The 25,019-nt window shown below is 49.0% G+C and overlaps 1 protein-coding gene across 1 annotated transcript in view; it reads left to right on the top strand.

Moving 5' to 3' along the window:
* The window catches only part of Coro7 (coronin 7), a 51,789-nt gene that overhangs the window by 2,339 nt on the left and 24,431 nt on the right, over positions 1–25,019 (top strand). The window contains exons 2-9 of the mRNA XM_021208960.2: positions 387–483; positions 1,552–1,626; positions 6,898–6,968; positions 7,426–7,609; positions 8,596–8,672; positions 15,919–15,969; positions 21,144–21,230; positions 21,685–21,767. Coding sequence (XP_021064619.1) covers positions 387–483; positions 1,552–1,626; positions 6,898–6,968; positions 7,426–7,609; positions 8,596–8,672; positions 15,919–15,969; positions 21,144–21,230; positions 21,685–21,767 — 725 coding nt within the window. The remainder of the gene's footprint in view (positions 1–386; positions 484–1,551; positions 1,627–6,897; positions 6,969–7,425; positions 7,610–8,595; positions 8,673–15,918; positions 15,970–21,143; positions 21,231–21,684; positions 21,768–25,019) is intronic.

The following is a 25,019-nucleotide window of genomic DNA, read 5'->3' as shown; positions in this document are numbered from 1 at the left end:
CCTGCCTCTGCCTCCCGAGTGCTGGGATTAAAGGAGTGCGCCACCACATCCGGCAAGAAACAACTTTATTAGTAACATGTTTGCTATGCAAGCATGAAGACATAAGTTTGATGTCCAGAACCTAAGTGATAGTGTGTGCTTATAATCATCACATACCCGAACAGACAGGAGGACAGCTGGAGCTCACTAACCAGCCAGCCTAGCAGGATTTGTGAGTTCTAGATTCAGGGAAAGACCCTGTCTCAAAAGACAAAGTGGGTGATTCCTGTGGATGACACCAGTCTCTCTCTCTCTCTCACACACATACACACACAGTTTCCTGGATTATGGCCCTGTCTAGGCATGAGCAGAGACCTGACACTAACCATGTTATTCTTCATTTGCAGGCCTGGATCAGTGATATTCGTGCTGTAACCACCCCCACATTCGGGAACCACATCAAATCAAGCTGCAGCTTGATCGCTTTCAACTCTGACCGCCCAGGTAGGGAGGTAGATGTAGAAGAAAAGGTTCAGACATTATCATCATAGATAGGGTCAGAAAAAGGGCAAACCCCATTCATAGTGGGGAGTCAGAATGGCCTGGGCTGTGGGGAGGGGCAGGCCTTAGACCCCTATACACCTGTCAACATAGAGCAGTCAGATCTTGCTTATGTGTAAACCATGGTGGTGGTAGTTCTAGCCAGGGAGAAGAGAAAATGGTGTTTCTGTTTTCAGCCATCCCCACAGATAGTCCTCCTCCTTGTATTTGGACCTTGGGTTGAGATTGATCATAACGAAGATTTGAAAAATCCTTGTGCAGGGTTGTGTTGCTATCTGTGCACTCCAGGAGGCTGAATCTGGAAGATTGTGAGATGCAAGCCAGCCTGAGCTACTCAAAGAAAACAAAACCAACCAACCAAACAAAAAAACACAGCAAAACAAAACAAAAAAACAAAATGAGTTTTTGTGTCAGTTGAATTCCTTTGGCTGCTTATGACAACATCAATAGACCAAGCTAGCACAGGATAAATGCCTCTTTCCTTACCAGGGACTTTAGGCAGAGTTGGATCCAAAGCTGCTCAAGTTCTCTCCACTTGCACTCTCTTAAGCTTTCTGATAGCATCTCACTTTATAGTCCAAGATGGCCTCCAACTTGCAGGATTCCTTTAGCCCCGTCTCCCAGGTGCTGTGACTATAGTTGTAAACCACCTCACCTGTTCCCAGTTTTTCTCTTGGTCCCTCAACCCTGCTGCCTTGAGGTGCTGGCTTCCGTCTATGGTGAGGATGGCAGGAGTGCCAGCTGACAGCCCAAAGCTGACCTCTTCCATGATCTGTGTGAGAAAAAGAGCACCTCCTTTTCTAGTGTTCTATACATTCAGTGCAGATGGTTCAAGCTGGGGAAGAACCTAGATTCCTTCAGTGTTAGGGAAAAAAAAGGGACAACTGGGAGAGGCTTTCAGGAGGTCACATGGTTTGGGGAGGTCACATGGTTTGGGGTCTGGAGTCCTTTAAAGGGAGATAAGTGGCCACCATTAAGCTCAAAGTGAGAGCCTCTGTGTTTGTGTAACAGGTGTATTGGGTGTCATATCTCTGGAAGGCCATGAGGAAAACAAGAGGCATGTGACCTACCTTGGCTGTCATTCAGGTGAGTGATGCTTGATTCAGGAAACCTGTGACCAGGGATTCATTCTTGATCCTGTCGCCTATGGCTTCTTGTCCTCACTGTATGTTCTGCAAAGTCCTTGGGGTCAGAAAGCTGCATCTGGTTTGGGACTGTGGCCTGGAGAAAGGAAGGTGGATGTTCCAGTCTATCAGGGTGGCAAAAAGAAGTCCTGGGCCCCTAGATTTCCTTCCTGAGGACCAGACACACACCCTTATGGCTCTCAGCCCTACATGTTCTCTGGAGTCTAGCAGGGCACCTCTCATTGCTAAGCCCCTTCCCAGCCAGGCTGCTAAAAGCCACTCCGGGAAGTGGCTATGCTGAGCTGCAGGGTGGAGATGAACCCTTACAAAGGACTTTTGTCTGCTGCAGCTGCTTCTGGGGGTCCCCAGCAGCCTGTGTGGCAGAACGCCCACTTTGGGGAACATTTATTATACTCTAGGCCTTGGCCTAGTTAGCTTAGTCTCCATAGCTGTGGTTGCTATGGGCTAGCTCTCTTATTGAAGGCCTGGGGTAAAGGAAGAGGATAAATTCTTTTTTTTTTTTTTTTGAGACAGGGTTTCTCTGTGTAGCCCTGGCTGTCCTGGAACTCACTCTGTAGACCAGGCTGGCCTCGAACTCAGAAATCCGCCTGCCTTTGCCTCCCAAGTGCTGGGATTAAAGGTGTGTGCTACCACGGGAAGAGGATGAATTCTTACTTCTTAGGTAGGGTGGGTTGAAGGAGATCTGAAAGTAGGGTTCTGCTCATTGTCAGGGTTATGATGATGATAAACAAAAGCCAAGATTTATGTAGAGTATGTTGAATGTTTTCTAATTTAAATGTGTTTGTTTGTTTCTTGTTTTCCAAGATTGGGTTTTTCTGTGAATCCCTGGCTGTCTTGGAACTTGCTTTATAGAACAGGCTGGCCTTGAACTCAGAAATCCCCCTGACTCTCCAGAGCTCCCAAGTGCTGGGACTAAAGGCGTGCACCAATATGGGTAGCCCAATCTAAATTTTGTATAAATTTCTTTGTGTAGGAGTGTTTTACCTGCATGTATGTCTGTGTATAATCTGCATGCAGGTGCCGAGGAGGCCAAAAGACGGTTGGTTGGGGTTGCTGTTACAGATGGCTATGAGTGCCATGTGGACTGGAATGGAATCTGGGTCCTCTGAGAGAGCAACCAGTGCTCTTAACTGCTGAACTGCCTCTCTAGCCCACTAATCCAAACTTTAAAAAAGAGTTTTGAGATGTCACTTGGATACCATATATAGACTTTGTTTTAAGTGGATCATTGATTTTTTTAGGTTGTTTTTGTTTGTTTGTTTGTTTATGTGTATGGTTGTTTTGCCTGCATGTTTGTCCCACATTCATGCAGTGCCCTCAGAGGCCAGAAAATGGTATTGGGTCTTCTGGAACTGGAGGTGCAGATGGCTGTTAGCTGCCAGTTTTTTAAAGTTATAGAGTTATGGGTTCCAGCATCCCGTTTCAGAGCATTTCTGTTTATCAGGATCCCTTATGTTTAGTAGGAAACATCATCACAGAGTCCTAGGCAGCAGTCATTTTATTCTTTGCTTCTAAAGCAAAGATCTGCACATGATTTTCATGGGCATAACCATCTGAGGTTGACAGGAAAGCAGGCAGGAAACGGTTGGACCACAACCACCCAACCCAGTTCCTCTTAAGGTAACACATCCGTCTGAACCTCCAGTTGTGGAAGGCTGCTGGGATTCACCCCACAAATCTCATTTTGCCTTAAGCAGCTGGAGTTGATCTCATCTCCCCTCCGCCCCACTCTCTTAACTGGGGAGGAGAATATGGTGGTGCAGGATGAACCAGTACTAAGGGGATATCAGGGCTGGAATAATGCAGTGGAGAGGAAACATGGAGGGTAGCAGGTTAAAGATGGGGCTGTGGCTGAAGCAACAAACTAGCATCACCACAGCAAGAGATGCCACTGCTGTCCCTGGTGTCAGCAGAAGCAAGGAAGTGGGGTGGATGTGGAGAGGGGCCCTTCCAGTGACCCATCTGGATTTCTAGCCAGCATGATAAGGCCATATAGCAGGCAGCTGGCATCTAAAAAGGGATGAGCCTGAGTCCTTGCACACACACAGGCCTCCCTGAATCCCCATGACAACCCAGCAGTTAGTGCTACAGTATCATCCCAACTAGAAAAATGAGGGTACCAAACCCCAAAGGGGAAGAAACATACCCAGAAGCACACGGCTGAAAAGGAGTGGGCTGGCAGTTAGTTGCAGCCAGTCTTGCTTCAGAACCCGTGCTTGCCAGTGTGGTATCATGCTGTCTTTTGTATGGTTGGAACTGTAGGCGCCCCTATTGCTCCATTCCTCTGGCTGCTGGGTGATCCAAGCAGGTGTGCCCCAAGATGAAAGAGGCTGGAGGGCAGGGAGCTTCCAAAGGCAGGGTAGTAGCCAGGGCTTGTGTGCCCAGGGTCTCCCTTTATTGGTGCTGATGTGGGCCAGATACCACTTAGTATCTCTAAGGCGGACATTGCCCTCTGTATCTCACTGAGTTATATCCTTAACCTTTTTTATATTTTCCTCACTTTTATTTTTGAGACAGCCTCTCACTGGGTTGCCCACACAGGCTTTGAACTTTTTTATTCTTTCTGTTCCAATCTCCCAAATAGCTAGAATTACAGACTTAAAAGATCTCTGCTACCAACCTCAGCTTAGGGAGGGCTCTGGGGAGCCAGAGCTTAGTTACATGAAAGGGCAGCCTGACAGCAGGGATCCTGCAAAGAAAAACTCTAAAGTCACCACTGCACCAAAACTACCAACTTACCCCCCCCCCCCACACACACACACACTATTCTGGCTTCTGTTTAGAGTGCTCTATTGATAGGGGCTTACTACTCTTCAGACATTAACAACTTGGAGTAGTTCCCTCATAAGTAAAAAGCATCAAGAAGCAAACATGAGATCAGGCACATCTAGATCCTGATTCTAGTTCTGATCCTCAGGGGGTTATTTGTCTGTCTGTCTGTCTATCATCTATGATCTATGTATCTAGCTAGCTACTATTTGGGGTTTTTGGGACAGGGTTTCTATGTGTTTGTAGCCCTGGTTGTCCTGGAATTCTCTCTCTATAGACCAGGCTGGTCTCAAACTCAGAGATCCACCTGCTTTTGCCTCCCAAATTCTGGGATGGGTCAATATTATTATTGTTGATGTTGTTGTTGTTGCTTTATGTGTGTGTGTGTGAAGGAGAGATACAAGAGTCAGTGTTGAGGTGCACATATGCCACAGCATGTATGGAGAACACAGCATGTATGTGAGAACAGAAGACAACTTTCAGGAGTTGGTTCTCTTCCATTATGGGTTCTAGGGATCAAAGTTAAGTCATCAGGCTTTGTATGGCAAATGCTTTTACCTGCAAAGGTATCTCATAGGCCCAGTGTGGGTTATTTTAAAACTACTGCTGGTCTGGGGAGATGGCTAACCAGGTAGAGGCTCTTGTGTGCAGGCTTGATGGTATGAGTTTAGTCCTTGGGTCTCATCAAGGGACAGTAGTGAATTTACTCAATAGAGTTGACCTCTGACCTTTACATGCTGCCACGACATGTGTATATGCCTACACCTTCATACACATACACTGCACATACATACACATACACTAACTACAGTAAAAGAATTAAAACACCAATATGTATACTTAACCACAACAATGTCTAAAATTAAGTGAGAAAACAAGCCAGATTGGTGACACATACTTTTAATCCTAGCACTCGAGAAAAAGACTCAGAAGAATCAGGAGTTCAAGGTCACTCCCAACAATATATACAATATATCAAGTCTGGAGTAAGCCTGGGCTGTATGAGACTATCAAAATAATAATAATAATAATAATAATAATAATAATAATAATAATAGTAGTAGTAGTAGTAGTAGTGGTAATAGTAAAAGAGAGAGAGGGAGAGAGAGAAACTGGTTTTTACATGTCACAGCACAGTGGAGCTCAAAAACATAAGAAAGAAAGGCTGGAGAGAGTTAAGAGCACTGACTGCTCTTGAAGAGGATCCAGGATCGTTCCCAATACCCATATGATTGCTCACAAGCATCTGGAACTCTAGTTCCAGGGAACCTAACATCTTCTTCTGTCCTCTGTGGCCATCAGACATGCAAGTGTGTAAAAACATACATGTAGGCAAAACACCCACATGCCAGACAAAATTAATTAAGAAAGAAAGAAACAGGGCTGGAGAGATGGCTCAGTGGTTAAGAGCACTGACTGCTCTTCCAAAGGTCCTGAGTTCAAATTCAGCAACCACATGGTAACTTACAACCATCCATAACGAGATCTGACTCCCTCCTCTGGAGTGTCTGAAGACAGCTACAGTGTATTTACATAGAATGAATAAATAAAATAAATAAATAAATATTTTTTTAAGAGAGAGAGAGAGAGAGAGAGAGAGCAAGAGAGAAAGAAACAAACAAACTGGTCAGAAAGACTCTGTACTGTACTGTGTGATTCTGCATTAAGGCACAGAGTAGGGCCATCAAACATTTTCTATAAAGTTCAAGGGAATTTGTATGTTAGTATGCTAAGACTTCTGTCCCAAATACTCAACTCTGGGTAGCAGTTGCATGGAAGTAGTGGAGGGTTTGCTTAGCACACACAGTGCCCTGGGTTTGATCCTCAACACTTAAAAAAAAAAAGAAAGAAAAGAAGCTGGGTAGTGGTGGTGCACACTTTTAACTCAGCACCCAGGAGGCAGAAGCAGATGGATCTCTCTGAGTTTAAGGCCAGCCTGTTCTACTGAACAAGTTCCAGAACAACCAGGGATATACAGTGAAACCCCATCTCAAAAAACAAACAACAGAACCTCCAAAGGTACGTAACTATGCAGTCTGTTGCTAGAAGCAACACAGACCACACACACGGTGGAGCTGTACTCTAATATAATTACAGAAAGAGCAGCCAAAGGACTCACCAGGATATGTGTTGTAGGAAGAGACCTAGATGTGTCTAGAAAGAATGTGGCTTCTTTTTTTTTTTTTTTTTTTTTTTTTTTTTTGGTTTTTCGAGACAGGGTTTCTCTGTGTAGCCCTGGCTGTCCTGGAACTCACTCTGTAGACCAGGCTGGCCTCGAACTCAGAAATCTGCCTGCTTCTGCCTCCCAAGTGCTGGGATTAAAGGCGTGTGCCACCACGCCCGGCTTCTTAATGTGGGCGAAAGTGACACTGCTGACACTCTGTAAGGAGCTCATTGGGTGTGAAAGGGACATTCAGCACATCCAATTGCTCCTCCCATACAGACCTGGTCACTGACTTGGACTTCTCACCCTTTGATGACTTCCTCCTGGCCTCAGGTTCAGCTGACAGGACGGTGAGTGAGGCTGGTTCCAAGAGCTGCCTATGACCCACCCCCTACACCCTGGGGTCTCCGAGCCCTGGCTTCTGTTTATGCCCTTGCTCGCCCCAAGTGCCTTGTCAGAGCTGCTGTTGTGACCTGCCCTTACAATACATGGCTGCCCTGGGGGGAGCAGGCTAGAGTGGTGTGTGAGGCTAAAGAGGAGTTCAGAACCCATGCCCTGACTCACAGCCCATCCTTGCTGGTCTCTGATCACGTCCTATGCTTCCTGAGTTGGGTTCTCTCCATCTTCATGACAACATATGTGGCTACCTAACTCTAACAGCTAAGGCAGGTGAGACACCTTGTCCTCTTGTGGATAGGCCTTGTTTCAGCATGGGACCTTGCTTGCTAGGACCAGGATAGCTTTGGGCAGGTCTGGCTGTCATAGTGGCTCTCAGCACCTGGACCGTAAACTCGATCTTTCTTTCAGATAAAGCTCTGGCGTCTGTCTGGCACAGGAGAAGCTCTTCCCTCTGTGCCTGGAGTGGTGCTGGGTCCTGAGGAGCTGCCAGTGGAGGTACTGCAGTTCCACCCCACTGTAGACGGTGTTCTGGTGAGCACAGCTGGCAGGACTGTGAAGGTCTGGGATGTAGCCAAGCAGCAGCCCCTGACAGGTACAGCCACTCTGGAAGGGCTCTCCTTCTCTGGCAGCCCCTGTCTGGACAACCCTCCCTTTCTCTATTGGTGTTTTTGATAGTGTTTAAAAAAAAAAAAGTAATCCCAGCACTTGGGAGGCAGAGGCAGGCAGATTTCTGAGTTCGAGGCCAGCCTGGTCTACAGAGTGACAGCCAGCGCTACACAGAGAAACCCTGTCTCAAACAAAACAAAACAAAACAAAACAAAACAAAACAAAACAAAACAAAACTGTATCAAGGATGGGGTACCACTCAGTGGTAAGTGCTTGCCTTGCATTTCTGAGGCCCTGGGTTCCATCCCAACAACCTACAAAAGATGCCAGGCATAGGGTATACATTCTAAAGCTTTGTAATGAGTAGTATATCACTGTCCGCTCCCAGTAGGCATCTTTTGTACTCCAAACTCCCAAACTACAGAAGGAGGAGGGAGCTGGAAAGCAGTGGTAGTGGCAGTGCCGGAGTTGGGGATGTGTTAGAGCCAGCAAATGTGCCTGGAAAATGAGAGCCAAGTGTTGGCAGTGAATCTCAGAAGCTTTTTCCTGAGGGGAGTGGGGGACGGGCATTGTTTGTTTGGTTTGGTTTTTGTTTTTTTTTGTTTGTTTATTTTTTGTTTGTTTGTTTTTGGCTTTTTGAAACAGAGTTTCTCTGTGTACCCTTAGCTGTCCTGGAACTCTCTCTGTAGACCAGGCTGGCTTCTGCCCTCTGAGTACTGGGATTAAAGGCATGCAGCAGCCTCAGACAGTTATCAAACAGAGTTAGGTCCTGGTGAGGGTGGGCTTAAAGAAGGAAGCCTGTAGATGCATCTGTAGCATGTCTGGATGGAGCTGCTGTCCCCACCCCCTGCAGGCTGAAAGACCATCATTGCTGCCAACTTTGCAACTGGGGTTACCCCAAGGCAGCCTCCCCTCATCTACTCCCCTGGTGCCCTCAGCACCTGGTGCTTAACCCTGGCTGTTTCCCTGCAGAGTTGGAGGCCCACAAGGACCTGGTGCAGAGTGCTGTTTGGAGCCGGGATGGAGCCATTGTGGGCACAGCATGTAAGGTAAGCAGGCAGCAAGCAGTCTTAAAACATTGTGTGGGGCTGGTATGGTCAGCCTTGTATGCGCAAAAATATGTGCTGAGGAGCCCAGTCAGGACTGACATTTTTAGCTCCCTGCTCCATCTGAGGCCCCATTAGAGGGGCTTGTGGAAAGTTCATGCTGCCCCCCGCTGGCCTGTGCTGTTTGGTTTTGGCTTTGCCTGGTATATAAGCAAAGCCATACCAGCTGCCTGAATAGTCTCTCCAAACAGCTTTCCATAGCATCCAGCTTGCTTCAAGGACAGTACAGATAACTGGGCAGTTGTGACCTGTAACTTAGCCTCTGAAAGGGACATAATGCTTTGAACTGATCAGATTGGTCATAGGGACTTGGCCTCAGCCAGAGGCAGAGGATGAAAACCCTGAGGAGAGTTCATTCCAGGGGTAGGAATGGCAGAGTGAGCATGTGTCTGTGGAACATTTGGAGACACTGCCAAGCCTTCAGGAGTAAGAGCTGGTGGTTTTGCGGCGGCAGTGAACAGGTAGGAAGGTTAGGGCCTGAGGGGTGGGTGGCCTGCTGTATCTTGCAAGGCAAAGTTAGAGGGAGAAAGCCAAGCTCGGGGGACTCACACTAGTCCCCCACATGAAGACATTTCCTCTCTATACCCAGAGCTCAAAGCTTTCAGGACAAGCGAACTCTGTTTCCCAAGCAGAAGGCACAGTAAAGTTATGAGCTTATAAAGTGACCCCTGCTCCTTCCCCTCTTTTCCAGACCTAGGTGTGCTCCCAGTGGGGATGCACCATCTCTTCCAGGCTGGCCCCTAGCACATGCTAGGACTAGAAGGTACCTTGATTATGTGCCCACTTCTGCTTTCCTTTGCTGGAAAGGTGTCTTGAGATCCTGGGAGGAAGTACTAGCTTTACTAATATAGTACTGGTAGCAGGAGGCTGCCCCTTAGGACCACAGGCTAGGTGGAGATGCCCATGGGCTTCCATAGGTTGCCCAGAATGGTAGGTAAGCTCACTCCATGAGACAGAGTCAGAGCTCCTCTTTGCCAGCAGTTGTAGACTAGGCTTTGGTCCAACAGCCTTTTGCCATTGCTGCTTGTGCTGCCAAAATGGCATGACATTTTCCATCAGGGGTGCCTGAGTCCTGTCTTACCACTGCTAAAGCAGGGCAGCTCAGCCTCTCTGAGCACTCAAGCTAATCCTAATGACTGAGAGAAGAAACCAGAGCCACTAGAGGGCGCACAACCATCACAGATGGCAGACTTGGCCTGCTCTGAACCTGGTTTGTACCCAGCCTTAAACTGTTACACTTGATGATTCTCTGTGGAGTTTGTTGCATCCTGAAAACAATGTGGCACTCCCAACCCCAGTGCCCTCCCTATGAGGGAAGCTGCTGGGACCTGGTCATTGCTCAGTGGACCCGGTTTGCACAGGTCACAAAGCTGGTCAGTGGTGGGGTCAGCATTTGAATGTATACATCCAGCTCTCCTCAGCAGTTCCAGCCCTGCTGAGTGAGAAGTGTTTTCTCTAGCTCTCCAACTTAGGAACTTTCCATCTCTTCCATCCTGTAGGTCTCTTGCATCTGTCTCCCCTGTTCTGAATCTCACGTTCTTCTCTGCCCTTTGCTGTCACTGTCCTTCTGTCCTGTTTCTGTCTGGTTGTGCTCACTCTTACTTTGCCTCTCCTCCTCCTCCTCCTCCTCCTCCTCCTCCTCCTCTTCATGGCTGATCTCATGTCACACGGTCCCAGGAACCCTGACTGTTGGGGGCAGTGCTGCTCAGGACCCAAGCCCCAAACTGCTTGACACAGAGCAAAGTGCAGTTGGGAATGCTTTTCCCAGAAGACCTTGGGCCTTCCTGACTGCCCTAGCAGGCCTAGGTTCCCAGCCCTGTCTAGCCACTGTGTGCCTCCTGCAGCTCAGTTTTGCCCACTGCTCCTCCATCTCCCTTATCTGCTTCATTGTGTCTTTCCCCTCACACCATGCATCAGCAAGCCTGTCTCAGCATCTTGATGTCTTTCTCCTCACACCATGCATTTGCAAGCCTGTCTCAGCATCTTGATAGGATTTTCCACCTTGTCTCGTACTTGTCTTTTGAGCTTCAACTCAGGCTTCTTCCAGGCTTTTTTGTGAGTACTCCGGCTGGAGACTGCAGCCCTTCGCTGTGAACTTTGTCCTTACTGGAACTGGCTGTTCATTGTTCCATCTCAAGCACAGATTCCAGCTATGCACAGAGCAAGCGTTAACTCGGCTTCTCTTATATTTGGTCTTTTATTCATTTATTGGTATGTTTTAAGATCTGTTTTTGTTTGCATGTTTTATTTTTTTATGTGTATGTGTGTTTTGCCTGTATGTGTGTCTGTGTACCTAATAGGTGCCTGGTGCCCTTGGATCCCTGGAACTGGAGTTACAGTTGGTTTTAAACAGATATGTGTGTGCTGGGAATTGAACTTGAGTCCTCTGGAATAATATGCAGTGCTCTTAACTGCTGAGCCATCTCTCTAGCCCCCTCAAAATATATTCTGAGGCAGGGTCTCAGGTTATAGCTGAAGCCTAGTCTGTAGTTCAAGCTGACCTGTAACTTCACTTACATAATCCAAGTTGGCATCAGAGTCAAAGTGATCTTCTGCTTCCACTTTCTGACCACTGGGATTACAGGTGCCAGTCACCCTTCTTGGCAGTTTTAGTTTTATTTAACAGACTGATTTGTAGACGGAATATAGCAGGTAATACATATATTTGCCCTCCACATCCATTTCCTTTATTACCTTGTTGTGTATAAGATGAATTGTTTTGAATCGGGTTCTTACCACATATTCCTGACTGACTCCATAGTCTAGGCTGACCTCATGGAGAGCCGCCTGCCTTTGCCTCCTTAGTGCTGGGATTAAAGGCATGCACCTCTATGTTCAGACCTGTTACTGTATTTTGTATAACCGAGGCCGACCTTGAATTTGGAAACCTTCTACTGCCTTAACCTTGCAAGTGCTGGGATTACCAGCATATCTCATGCCTGCGCCTCCTTATTATCTTTTGAATTAGTGGGATTACAATGATATAAAATTGATAAATTATTAGAAGCTTAAATCCAGTTTTCATGAGGTTGTTTGCTGGTGTGTCTCCATGTTGGAGAGGGGTGCGCAGTACATGTAGACCGGACATTGGTGGCTTTCTCTATCACTGCCCACCTTTCCCCCAGTATATATTCATTTTCTTTTCTGTGTAAATATTTTTTGTTTGTTTGTTTTTGTTTTTTTCGAGACAGGGTTTCTCTGTATAGCCCTGGCTGTCCTAGAACTCACTTTGTAGACCAGGCTGACCTGGAACTCAGAAATCCTCCTGCCTCTGCCCCCCGAGTGCTGGGATCAAAGGCATGTGCCACCACGCCCAGCTCTGTTGTCTGCATATTTCTATGCTCTCTAGTGCGTGCTTGGTGCTCATGGAGATCAGAAGAGGGCGATGGACCCCTGCAATTGGAGTCAACAGTGGTTGTGAACCACCATGAGAGCTGGGGATTGACTGGACCTGGTCCTCTTTGACATCGATAAGCTCACTTAACTACTGAGTCAGCATTTCATGCCCCCAAACCAAGCATGGTGCATGCTTTTATTCCCAGCAGTCCTAAGGCAGAGGCAGGGAGGTCTCTCCGAGTTCAAAGCCAGCCTGGTCTACATAGTGAATTCCAGGACTATCAGGGCTAATATAGAGAGACCTTGTCTTTAAAAACTAAAAAGAAAGAAGTTATTTTGTGCTTGTGCCACTGTACACAAGTTGAGTAGGTTAGAGGATGACTTTATGGAGTCAGTCAGCTTCCTCCTCCCACCTTTACAATGGTTCCAGGATTCAAACTTGGATCTTCAGGCTTACACAGTATCTAAGTTAGGGTTACTATTGCTGTGATAAAATGCCACCTTCAAAAGCGACCTGGGAGGACACTCATTACATCACACGCATCACTAAGGGGAGTCAGGAGGATGACTCAGGGTAGGGACTATCACAGAAGCCATGGAGGGTGCTGCTGGCTTCCTGGCTTGCTCTTCATGGCTTGTTCAGACTGCTTTCTTACACCATCCAGGACCACGTACCCAGAGGTGGCACCACCCCCAGTGAGTTGGGCCCTCCCACAAGAATCTTTAGTCATGAGAATTACTTACAGGGAATCTGATGGGAGACTTTTCTCCAATGAGGTAGATCTTCCCATGGAACTCTTGCTTGTGTTGAGTTGACTAAAAACCCAACCAGGATCCATGGCAAGTACCTTTATCTGCTGAGCCATCTCACCAACCCCTCTACCCTATTTTATTTATTTAGGTGGGGTCTCACTATGTAGCCTTGGCTGGTGTCTTAGGGTTTTATTGATGTGAACAGACACTATGACCAAGGCAAGTCTTATAAAGGACTATATTTAATTGGGGCTGGCTTACAGGCTCAGAGGTTCAGTCCATTATCATCAAGGTGGGAACATGGCAGCATCCAGGCAGGCATGGTACAGGAGGAGCTGAGAGTTCTACATCTTCATCTGAAGGCTGCTAGCAGAACACTGACTTCCAGGCAGCTAGGATAAGGGTCTTAAAGCCCATTCCCACAGTGACACACCTACTCCAACAAGGCCACACCTCCAAATAGTGCCACTCCCTGAGCCAAGCATACACAAACCATCACAGCTGGTCTGGGGCTCACTATGTAGAACCATCACTGTCTCAGTGAACCTAAAGCTTACCAATTGACTAAACTGGATCTTTCTGCGTCCACCTTCTGGTGCTTGAATTACAGATGTGCATTGCTGTACCTGGTTTCCTATGGGGTACTAGTGACCCAAACTCAGGTCCTCAAGCTTGGACAGCCATAGCTTTACTCACCCAAACTGATTTTATATCCATTAAAATGGACTATCCAATCATTAGTTCCTATCTTTGGTTTCTTTCGTTGGTGTTTGTAGCTCGCCTCGTGTTTTGTGGATACTTACTTTGTAAGATTTATAAATACGCATTTCATTTCCTTGGTGCTGATGCAAGTGGTGTTTTAAATTTGTAAGTCTGAGTATCATTTTTCAAAATATGAAGGCAGGCATCTGTGTTGATGGAGACAAAGTTGAACTGTACTAAAATATAGGAAGGAAATGCCTCTACTGCCTTACCCCTCACACCCAGCATTGACTCTCTGGTCTGAGCTCAGTCTTCTCTTTTTGCTTAACTCCAAAAGTGTATAAGAGCATGATCACTCAAATGGAGATTTGTATTTATTGTAACCATAGTAGACTCACACCATGGCATGTTATCTTCAACTCCCTCTTTACACCTAACAATTCACTATGGCCAAACCTATAAATAGTGAGTAGAAACTCTACTGAATTGTTTTTTCTTTGAGTTGTTGATCCCAGGATCTTTTGTATGTTTGCATGCTAGGTCTGGGCTTTATTACTGAGCTTCATGGCCAGGCATACATCCCAGCTTGTATGCATTTGTGCTTGGGCATGTTGACAGCATGTAGACACCCAGATCATCTTGCAGAAATAGGACCTGTATATAGGGCATGAGCATTTTATTTGTTATAGATTTTTGTCTTTTTTCATCCGAGCCCTCAGGTAATCTTGATCAGTTGGTACACTGAATGGATGGTTGGGAAAGATTAGCTTTTTTTATATTTAATAATTCCTTAATCTGGGCTGAAGAGATGGTTTAGCGGTCAAGAGCACTGGCTGCTCTTCCAGAGGTCCTGAGTTCAATTCCCAGCAACCAAAAGGTGGCTCACAACCATCTGTAATAGGATCTGACACCCTCTTCTGGTGTGTCTAAAGAGAGTGACAGTGTACTTATATACATAGACAAATAAATGTTTTAAAAACTTTAATCTGGGGTTGGTGGTACACATCTGTAATCCCAGCCCTTCACCTGAGGTGGCAGTGAGATCGCTGCAAATTCAAGGACTGCATGGGTAAATACGCACCAAGGCCTTGCCTCAACAACAATGAATAGTACTCAGTAGGCTGAGACAGCGACTGCTGAAACGAAACAGAAAGCTCTTCTATGTGTGTGTGGACATATGCACATGGAGACCACAGGTTAATACTGGGGTCCTCCTTGGTCATTCTCTACCTCACTTAACATGTATATGTGTTATCCTGTTCCTTGCTCCATGCATGGGAAAGACAAAGGCTGATGTTAAGTGTCCTTTTGATCACTTCACTTTATTTATTGTCACATGTAGAGCTCACAAGACAACTTATGGGAGTCCATTCTCTTTGCACCATGTAGGTTGCTGGGTGTGAGGTAAAGCACCTTTACCTCACTGGGCCATCTTACTTGATCTCACTGTATAATTTTTTACTTTTTAAAATTTAAAGGGTATGTGTGCATATATATCTACACCCTATGAGTGCAGTGCCTTCAGAGGTCAGTTGGATGGTTGTAAATGGTTGTTAGCCACTATGTGGGTACTGGAAATTAAACCCAGGTCCTCTGGTAAAGGAGCCAGTACTTTTAACCACTGAGCCACGTCTCTAGCCCTCCCCTACTATATCTTGTGAGATAGTGTCTCTTACCGAGCCTGGGTCTCTTTGTTTTGGGTAGGCTGGTTAGCAGTGAGGTCTGAGTGCCCTTCTGTTCATACTCCATGGCTAAGCTTACCAATGCACACCTCGCTTTATGTAAGTACTGGGCACTAAACTCAGGTCCGCATGCTTGTGTGGCAGGCAGTATCAACTGAACCATCTCTCCAGTCTCAGTATGAAGTTCTTCAAGCGCAGAAGTAGCATCATTGCATAGGACCTGTCTTGCAAGAAAAGGAAGGAAGGAAGGAAGGAAGGAAGGAAGGAAGGAAGGAAGGAAGGAAACAGAAAAGCTGTGGAGAGGGCATACATGTGACATGTCTGGTAGATAATAGTGATTAAGAAGGTGGAGGGGCCGGGCATGGTGGCGCACACCTTTAATCCCAGCACTTGGGAGGCAGAGGCAGGCGAATTTCTGAGTTCGAGGCCAGCCTGGTCTACAGAGTGAGTTCTAGGACAGCCAGAGCTACAGAGAAACCCTGTCTCAAAAAACCAAAAAAAAGTGGAGTGTTGTTGTTGAATATAATCTTTTTATAATCTTCTGGGAGTCTGGGCAGGAGGGGACCTGCCATCCAGGTGAGAAGGAAGAAACCTCTGTTCTGTGGAGCCTGTCTGTGTAATGTAGGACTCACTGAGAGCCTGTATGAGGGCAGGTTGCTCCCCAGCAACCCTCCGGTTAACTGTATCATTTGGTTCTTTCTCTCTTCTTCATTTAGGACAAGCAGCTTCGGATCTTTGACCCCAGAGCAAGAACCCAGGCTTCTCAGGTGAGTTATGTGCACAGTGCTGTGTAAATACCCTACCCAAGATGAGGGCCACACAGTCCAGCACGGGAGGGACCTGGCAGTGGCAACAGCAGCTGCTACTGCTGCTGCTGCTGCAGGAGTTCAGGATGCAGAGGCCTGATGTCTGGATCCCTAGAAGGGCCTAGCTTTGATCACAGGGTGGGACCCAGCCAGGCTGCCCACAGACAGTCATTCCTGTGCCACAGGAGGCATTCCCTGACTGCAGGAATGTAATTTGAGATTTCAGTTCCCTCCCTTCCTTTGATACCCATCTTTCCCTTCTCAGCATGGTCAGCAGAGACCAGCTACTTAGGAATCAGAAAGAATCTTCAATTCATCACTTTCTGTATCTAGGTCTTTTAGTGAGCCATGGGATGGATCATGTCCCATTCCTACTAGACCTGGGGACTATAGGTATTTTGTTATTCTCTGTTTACTTGGTGCCTGGAGGCCACTTTGTCAGATTTCCAAATGAGACAACAGACATAGGGCCACTGGAGAGTCATTTATTTCTCAGACTGAGACCCCTGTAGGCAGCAGTCTGCTAGCCATACATCTGGCCTTGCCCTTGATGAATGCTGAAGGTTCTCTGTTCGGGAGGGTTTAGTGTTTGTCCTGAGAAACTGGCTAGATTAGGACTCAGTGGGAAGACTGTTCTAGAAGTCATCAGAGGGGTACAGAGGGAAGGCAAGAGCTTGTTCTAGAAATCATCCCAAAGGTCCAGAGGAGAGGCAGGCTAGGGGCCTGTCCCCTGGGCTGTGGGAAACCACTAGAGTTGTAGGCAAGGAGTGAGACCAGTGAATTTCTATCTCTATTTCCTCTCTCTTTCAAGAGTTTTTTTTTTCTTCAAGGATTTATTTATTTATCTTATGTATGTATGTACACTGTCTTCAGACACATCAGAAGGAGGGCATCAGATCTCATTACAGATGGTTGTGAGCCACCATGTGGTTGCTGGAAATTGAACTCAGGACCTCTAGAAGAGCAGCCAGTGCTCTTAACCACTGAGCCATCTCTCCAGCCCCTCTCTTTTAAGATTTGTGTGTGTGTGTGTGTATGTGTGTGTGTGAGTGAGAGAGAGAGAGAGAGAGAGAGAGAGAGAGAGAGCGAGCGCCACCATGTAGGTGCTGGGAATCAAACCCCTGTGGGGTTCTCTAGATAAGTAGCCAGTGCTCTAGACAGCTGAGCCATCTCTTCAGCCCTAAGAATTTGTTCTTAAAAGAACCAGAATGTGATGAGGCTTTGCCCACCTCCACCTCCAGGGAGGTGTAGTGCAGACTTTTGTTTCCTAGTAAAGACCTAGGCCCATTGTAATTGTCTTCCTCCTGTTCTGAGGACTGATTCCCCATAGGAAGTTAAGGATAGCCTAGGGCATCCCTTCATCCTCAAAAATCTATTCATGTGGTACATTGTGCCAAAAGAGGCCCCACTGGATAGAATTGCAGAGAGCAGTTGGCCACACCTTAGCCCCATGTCCCTGCTGATCCCATCCCACAGGGTCATTTGAATCTTAGGGTGATGTAGGCCTTGCCTGGAAGGCTAAGCTTTAGATGTCCCCAGATTTGTTTTAAGGTGAGATATAAGCTCCTTTAAGGGTGGCTTGCCCGGGGCTTGGGGGCACAACACAAAGCACCTGCATTCATGCCTACTGGGACAAATCCTTTGTCTTTTTCCTTCTCCGTTCCCCTCCCTTTCCAGTGGCCTCTTTCCAGCCTGCCTTCTCTCCCATTCCCCTCCCCTTTTCCTCCCCTCCTACGCCTCCCTAACACCCCACGGAGGTGGTCTGTGAGTGAGGCTGAGGTGGAGCTGGTGTGGCTGCTAGCCAAGGGGCTTCAAGTTGTTGAAGAAAACAGGCAGGCGTTGAGGATTGGGGGTGGGGGGCTGCAGGAGCCCCCTGGAGGGGCTTCAGCCAGGAGATCTGGGAAGAGCGTGGGCAGCTCCACTGGCCGCCAGGATGGTGCCTGTGCTTGGCTCTGTGCGATGCGGGGGCAGCAGCAGGCCTGGAATGCTGCCCTCCAACCGTCCCTGCACACCCCCCCCCACAACTTCCGCCCAGGGCATCTGGCCCACACCTGGCTTCTATTAGGAAAACCACGGCGGCTGGCGGCCAGGGTGGTGTGAGCTGAGGGGCCAGCTCAGCGAGACTCCTTCTGAAAGTGCTTTCTCTGAGTTTCCCCTTCCTGTCTAACAGGAGTCAAGGTGGGGGGTGGGGTGCAGTGTACTGCCCTGAACCCTACCTGTGCCTGTTCTGGGCCTCTTTTCATCTGAACCCCACTGTCCCCAGCGGTTGGAGGCTGCACACACTGCTAAGAGTTGAACTCAACTTTGGCCTGTCCCCTAGGCACTAGGTCTCGGGGCAGGTGACCCCTGGGTGGCTCCCTACTGTATTTTATACCCCTACTTAGTTTTATTTTTTTTTTTAAGATAGAGTTTCTCTGTTCAGCTCTGTCCTAGAACTGGCTCTGTGTCCAGGCTGGCCTTCGGCTCAGAGATCCACCTGCCTCTGCCTCTTGAGTAGAAGGATTAAAGAAAGGCAAGCACCACTGCTAAGCTGGGTTTTGTTTTTGAGACAGGGCCTCATGTAGCTTAGACTTGTCTTGAACTTACTACACAGCTGAGTCTGGCCTTGAACTTCTGATCTTCCTGTCTTTGGCTTCATTTTATTTTTGAAATGAAGAAGTCTCCACTGTCACTGGCCTAGGACCCAGCAGTCTCTCTGAGTGCCCCCTAGAGACAGTCTCTCTGCAGTCCCTGAAGACAGAGCCTAGGGTAGAGGCAAGCAAGGCCCTGAAGCCATTGCCAATTCAGAGAAGCAGCAACTCTTATTTTTAAAGTATCTATTTGTATATGTATGAGTGTTCTGCATGTGTGTAAGTGGGACTGGATTACGGATGGCTGTGAGCTGCCATGTGGGCTCTGGGACCCAGGCTTGTGTCCTCTGGAGAAGCAGTGGTAACCTTAACCTCAGAGCTACGTCATGCTCTTGAGTTTGAACAATGATGGCTGCCAGTGGTGAGGACTCAAGACCTGAATTAGGGGCAGGAGAGGTCGGGACAAGCCCTCTTACATGTCTTTTGGATAGATGCTTTCTAACTGCCTCCTGATGTCAAGATGCTGGCTAAAGAGGAGGGCGGTGGTAGTGTCATCGTGGCTTATATAGTGATTCCCTATTTCAAAAATAGAGCTGGGGAGAGGGAGGAGAGGCTGCCAAGAACCACGTAGGTATCTGCTGGTAGTTGTAGTTGTTGCTGAAGAAATCACCCCACCCCCACCCAGGAGAAGTTCCCTTCCAGTCTGCAGTGCTAGCTCTGTGTAGAGTCTTAATTGTAGTGCAAATGAAACATCATTTATAGTGTTTTAAGATACATTCCGTGCCCTGTTACCTTGTAAAATACGTGTTTGTAGCTGAATGTGATGGTGCATGTCTGTAAACATTTAAATCCAGCACTTAGGCAGCTGTAGCAGAAAATCAAGTGTTTAAGATCAGCCTGGACTAGACTTGGCAAGACCCTGTCTCAAAAACATGTGTCCCCCCCCCCCATTCAAACAGCAAAATGCAGGGTCGGTACTGAGCATTTAGGAGATTTTAATACTTAGTCCTTGAAGTAGATGTCCAGGGAGATGTCTGTGCTTCTCACAAATGAAGGAAGCAAACTCACCAAGGGGCAAGGCTGGGTCTCACCGAGGCAGTCGCAGGGAGGGCTTCTCTTACAGCCTTCAGTTTACTCCTCTGTGGCACTTAAGAGCCGCCACAGTGGAGTTACTCCGTTTAGTCTGCTTGGCCTCCTGGTGTGTAAATGTCCCATGGACTTAGGAACCGGACCTGCTTTGTCTCCTGTGTCTCCCGCTCCTAGCACAGCATATTCACATTGCTGGTCTTTGAAACCTGTCCTAACCCACTGTGAGCTCCTAGCACAGCTCTTGGCCCATGGCAAGCCTCACATGCTTCTTAAATGTGAGCAAGTGAGTGAAATGCAAACCAGTTACAAACCATCCAGTTTCCCGCCTCACAAGGGATTCTGCACACTAGTGAAGGAACAAGAGCTCAAACAACACTTGTGACCCATAATAGTGTGTCAGTGGTGGGGCTGGCCAATGGCTTGACCTTTGTCCTGACCCCACAGCCCCTCTTGCATGGAGAGAGAAGTGTGGGGCCTTAGTTCTCAGGCTCCAACTCCAATTTCCTGTGTCGCTGTGGCTGGGTGGGTGGGAACAGTGGGAAAAGCCCCTTGAAGGACAGGCGGAGCATTTCCAGTGGTCTCCCACGCTGGGGTCAGCCTCCGTGTGCTGGGGAGGAGGCCCAGGGCCAGCTTCTCCAAGATGCTTCCCTCCCTCATTCATTCCCAAGGACAAGATCGTGGGAAGTTTGGAGGAGGCTGGCCACATTTGGGTAAGCTATTTTTGGTAACAGGGTCCTTGTCTCAGGCTCTAGGGGCCAGGGTGACCGGGAGAGAGCTATTTGCATTTCCTCTGGCCCTGGACTCCCTCCTGCCAGGGCCCAAGGGGGACAGGGCCATTTGCTCTGCCTGTTGTGTGAACTTCTTCCTTTCTTGAGGCCTCCAGCCTTCCTGTCTGTCAGATGCTCCAACAGCCCTGAAGGGCCACCAGGGGCACTGCTTTACCCTCCCCAGGATGCTACCCAGAGTTTGGCCCCAGGCCCTCCCTCTGGCCTATTGGCAGCGACAAGAGGCAGAGATTATCCCTCTAATCCTATGATTTGCACGGGGCTTTTCTCAAGGCCCAGTCCTTCTGTGTGCACTCTCAGTTGATCCTCTAGGCAGCCCCAAGGAGTGGGTGGCACTGTAAGCCACATTTACAAGTGAGAAGATGAGCTTTGTAGAGAGTGTGCATTCCCCAGGTTCATACAGCTCCAGAATGAGGACCCTCAACCATCAGCTTCCTCAGGGCACCTACAGAGGTGGCCCCACCACACCAGCCCTCTCAGGAGGAGGGAGAATGAAGCTGAGCCTGCTGTCCCCTGCATGCAGGGACCCTCAAGGCCCTTCCTGAGATTCCTGTGGCCTTTAGGACTTCCCCTGTTTTCTGTGGGTGCTCAGACAAGTAGGCACAGAATAGCCCAGATCCCAGCCACTCAAGAGATCCTTGTCCCCAGCAGGGGGCCCTGGTGGCTCAGTGCTGTCTCTTGTCTTTTGCAGAGGACACAGGCCCATGAGAACAACAGAGACATCCGGTTGGCATGGACAGGCATTCAAGAGCACCTTGTGTCCACTGGATTCAACCAGGTAGTGGTTCCTCCAGCACTCATGGTACTGCCACCCAGGGGCTTGTCTAGTCTTTTAGGCCCTTGCTTCAAGAACGTTGGGTGAGGCCATTGGGAGGTGAGATGCAGACAGCCAGTTATAGGCCTGTCCATATACGGCCTGACTGCAGCTGGGTCTCAGGGCCCCAGGGAACTGAGGGCTTTAGAAAACTGGCAGATTCCATTTGCAGTAGCTAAGCTTGACCCCTGGAGCCATGGTGGGCCCCTTAGGGACCAGAGTCCATGGAGGGAAACGCCCCTTGTCCCTGGTCACCTAAAAGTTCTTAAAGGGGCAGGGCAGTATATGAAACCCAAACTCTCCTCCCTGCCATGACTCCCTTGTGCTCTGGGGCGGTGGCTATGCCAGGCTGCACCCTCAGGCGCTGGGTTCCAGGAGAAGGGAGACCCCTCTGAGCCTTGCTCTGGCTTCCCCACAGATGCGTGAGCGAGAAGCGAAGCTCTGGGATACCCGGCTCTTCAGCAGTGCCCTGGCCTCCGTCACCCTGGACACCTCTCCTGGGTAGGACTTTTGACAGACTGGGAGCCGGGAGCCTAGTGTCTAGAAGGTGTCCCAAGTGGCCACTACCACTAGTGGTGCCCCCCTCCCCCCCCCCCGCTGAGACTGGCTGATCCCTAGAGCATGGCAGATGCTGAGCCTGGGCTAGACCTGGGCCCAACCCTCCAGGATCCCCAACTTCTCCAGCAGGTGGTGCTAAGGCAGTCCTAAATGGGCCAGTACATGAACTCTGTCAGGCATGTAGTCATCTGGCCATGGGCACACTTCACTCTCTAGGGGCTCATTTAAGTGTGTTTTTAAATTAAGGGTAAGGGTTATGACCTTGAAAATGTGTCACTGTGGGACAGGTGGCAGGAATGAGCATGGTTTTTGCTGTGGATGTTTGCATGGAGCCGAGGGCCCAAGGATACTTGAGATTGTGGTAGGAAGACAGACACTAATACCCATGAGATCTGAGATGCTGGGGCGGACGGCTGTTTGCCTGTGTGTGTGGCAGCTACAGGTGGGCTTGGAGTCCACTGACATTTGTGTAAGAAGCTTGCTTGAGACCTGCCTCACATATGTTCCCAGATAGCACAGGAGGGTAACGTGTGCTTCATACTCTCATCCTTCCCTCCCTGCCTCCCAGAACAGTGTGGAAGAAAGTTTAGGACTCTGCCTGGTGGGATCCCTGACCAAACCCAGCAGTTTTGTGGAGAAATGGCTTTGGTCTGTAATGGCTTATAACCAGTCACTATCAAGCTGGCACTTAGGATAAGCACTATATTCAGTCTGCATGGCCGTTAAGAATAGCTAAGGAGATGAAGGTTCCAAGAGGATCAGAGACGGGCCAGGCATGGCTGCAGGGGAAGGAGGGAGGGACTCAGTCCCAGCTCTGAAGCCATAGCTGTGACTAATGGAGGGGCTGTCCAGAAACCCTTCTAGATCCGGGGAATACTAGATCCAAGAAAGGCTTCCTGCCCTTAGCTATCTTGTCCAGCATATCCTTTCTAGAATGCCTCAGAACTGAAGAACCTGAATCACCAGGGACAAGGACTTCTCAAAGGCCCAGAAACAAGAGCACCATATGTAGGGTCAGGGAATGCTTGGGAAAGCATATTGTTTATGCCCTCAGAGAATGAGGTGTGGTCAGGGAGAGCCTACCTTCTGGTGGATGGGGAGAAGCCAGGGTGTTTGTTTTGTTTGTTGAAACAGGGTTTCTCTGGGTAGCCCTGGCTATGCTGGAACTCACTCTGTAGACCAGGCTGGCCTCAAACTCAGAGATCCACCTGCCTCTGCCTCCCAAGTGCTGGGATTAAAGGAGTGTGCCACCACGCCTGACTTGGTGATATCTATTTAGAGTGAAGAAGGCAAAGCTGAGGCATATTCAGGGTCAGGGGCTGGGTCTCAAGAAAAAGGTATCATCGAGGTGGCCATGCCCTGGAGGAGACAGCGGTGCTAGCCTTGTGGCTGCACAACCAGAGTTTGCCTTGTCTATCCACCCCAGGCCTGGCACTGTCCTTCCTAGCATCTTACCTTCCAGACACTCAAGCCAGATGACCTGTTTCCTACAGGCCTCCAGCAGAGGTGCTGTGGGGCCCCTACAGGCCTCCAGCAGAGGTGCTGTGGGGCCCCTGGCACCTTCAGTCCAATATTCTTCATCTGCCACTTCCAGCCGATCAGCCTGTAGTTATGCGAGTATTCCCTCCCCCACAGGGCATCTACTGCCTAGCCTTAGGATGGCCCTTGGAAGAGTTAACCGTGCCCAGACCCCATGGTGCCACTGGCCAGAGCTGACCCTGTAATTACAGCAGTTAAGAATAGCCTGGAAGGACCAACAAGGACTGGAATTTGTCAAATTACTCCCAGATGGGCTGTCAGGCCAGCATTCCTTCCCTCAGTCCCCCAGTTCTGGCCTATGCCCTGGCAAGCTAACACCCTTGGCAAGGGAGCTAGGACTCTCCAGCCTCCACAGACCTGGTGGACATTGGCACACGCCAGTATCCAGACTGTTCAGAGAGGTGGTTGGTCCCTGGGTCCTCCCAGGCATATCATAAAGCAGACCCCCTCCCGTATGTGTGAAGATGGAAAGTTTACAGAGTGCCAACTCTGGACACAGCCGTGGGGGAGTTTGGCAGCTGTGTCTCCTTGCCGTCCTTGATCTCCCTGTTACAGAGTTTCCATCTTAGTTTAGGCAGAACCGTGTGTGCTCACAAGAGCTACAGGGCTCAAGGGTCAGGCACGCGCCTTTCCCCACCAATCTTTGCCAGGGCCTTTGCATGGTTCCTGTCTCTGCACTTTCCTGGTCATTTCTAGAGTGTCTGTGAGGATCCTTGCACCGTGCAGAGTGGCAGAGCATTGCCAGGCTTCCTCATGCCTTGTGGAGTGCCCAGGCTGCCATGTAGAGGATGTCCCAGCATTTCCCATGTACCAGATCCCAGGTTCAACGTGGGGGAGGTGCATGAGAGCAGGAGGTTCTGCAAAGCCCTATTAAAGAGCAGCTTTGGTCCAGGAGGTGAGGAGAAATGGCTGCCCCCATGTTCCTTGCTCCTGGGTGCACTGAGGTGCTGGGTCTGTGAAGAAGGTATGGAGTGTGGGTGAACTGCAGGCCCTGCTTTTTGTGGCAAGAGGTGAGAGCTCTCACCTCAGCTTGCTGGAGACCAGGAAGCGGGTATTAGGGCCCCATCTACCTTGCTGCTGTGAGTTGTGATTTTTGTCTCCCAAGGGATGCTCTCCTCTTCCCTAAAGGAGATTGTGGCTCGGAATGTGAGTCTCCAAAGCTCTAAGGAACTGTGCTCCTGGTGAGAAGAGCCCACATTCCTCCCCACATCCGTCTGGCCTCACGCTGGGAGAATTACCTTCAGAGGCTGGCATCTTGGCCTGGACTCCACCAGGGATGGCATGATCTGGATATCTTTCTTGGAGGGCTCCTCCCCCTTCTCTAGGTCTTGCCACCCTACCCTGCCATCCCTCTAAGCCAGGTTTGCTTTGCAGCAAAAACATTTACTCGGCAGTCATCACTCTTCAGCAGTGCCCCACAGGCCCACAAAGGCCCCTTTGATGGGGCTGCCGAGAGGGGCAGTCTCACCACGCCTACTGCCCTAATAGAACCCAGGCCTACAGGAAATCCACCTGGGCTGCTGCCGCCACACTGCAGCCTCAGTAGAAAGGAGCCCCACCCAGGCCAGTGCTCCCACCTACTGCCACACATGACCCACCATCCACCTCCTCCCTCTTTCAGAGCCTCAGCAGCCACTAATTGAATCCAGAGCCTCA

Source organism: Mus pahari, chromosome 12 (genome assembly GCF_900095145.1).
Source record: "Mus pahari chromosome 12, PAHARI_EIJ_v1.1, whole genome shotgun sequence".
In the NCBI taxonomy this organism is placed as follows: domain Eukaryota; kingdom Metazoa; phylum Chordata; class Mammalia; order Rodentia; family Muridae; genus Mus; species Mus pahari.
The sequence above is the reverse complement of the archived record's forward strand: the minus strand, read 5'-3'. Positions and strand labels throughout refer to the sequence as shown.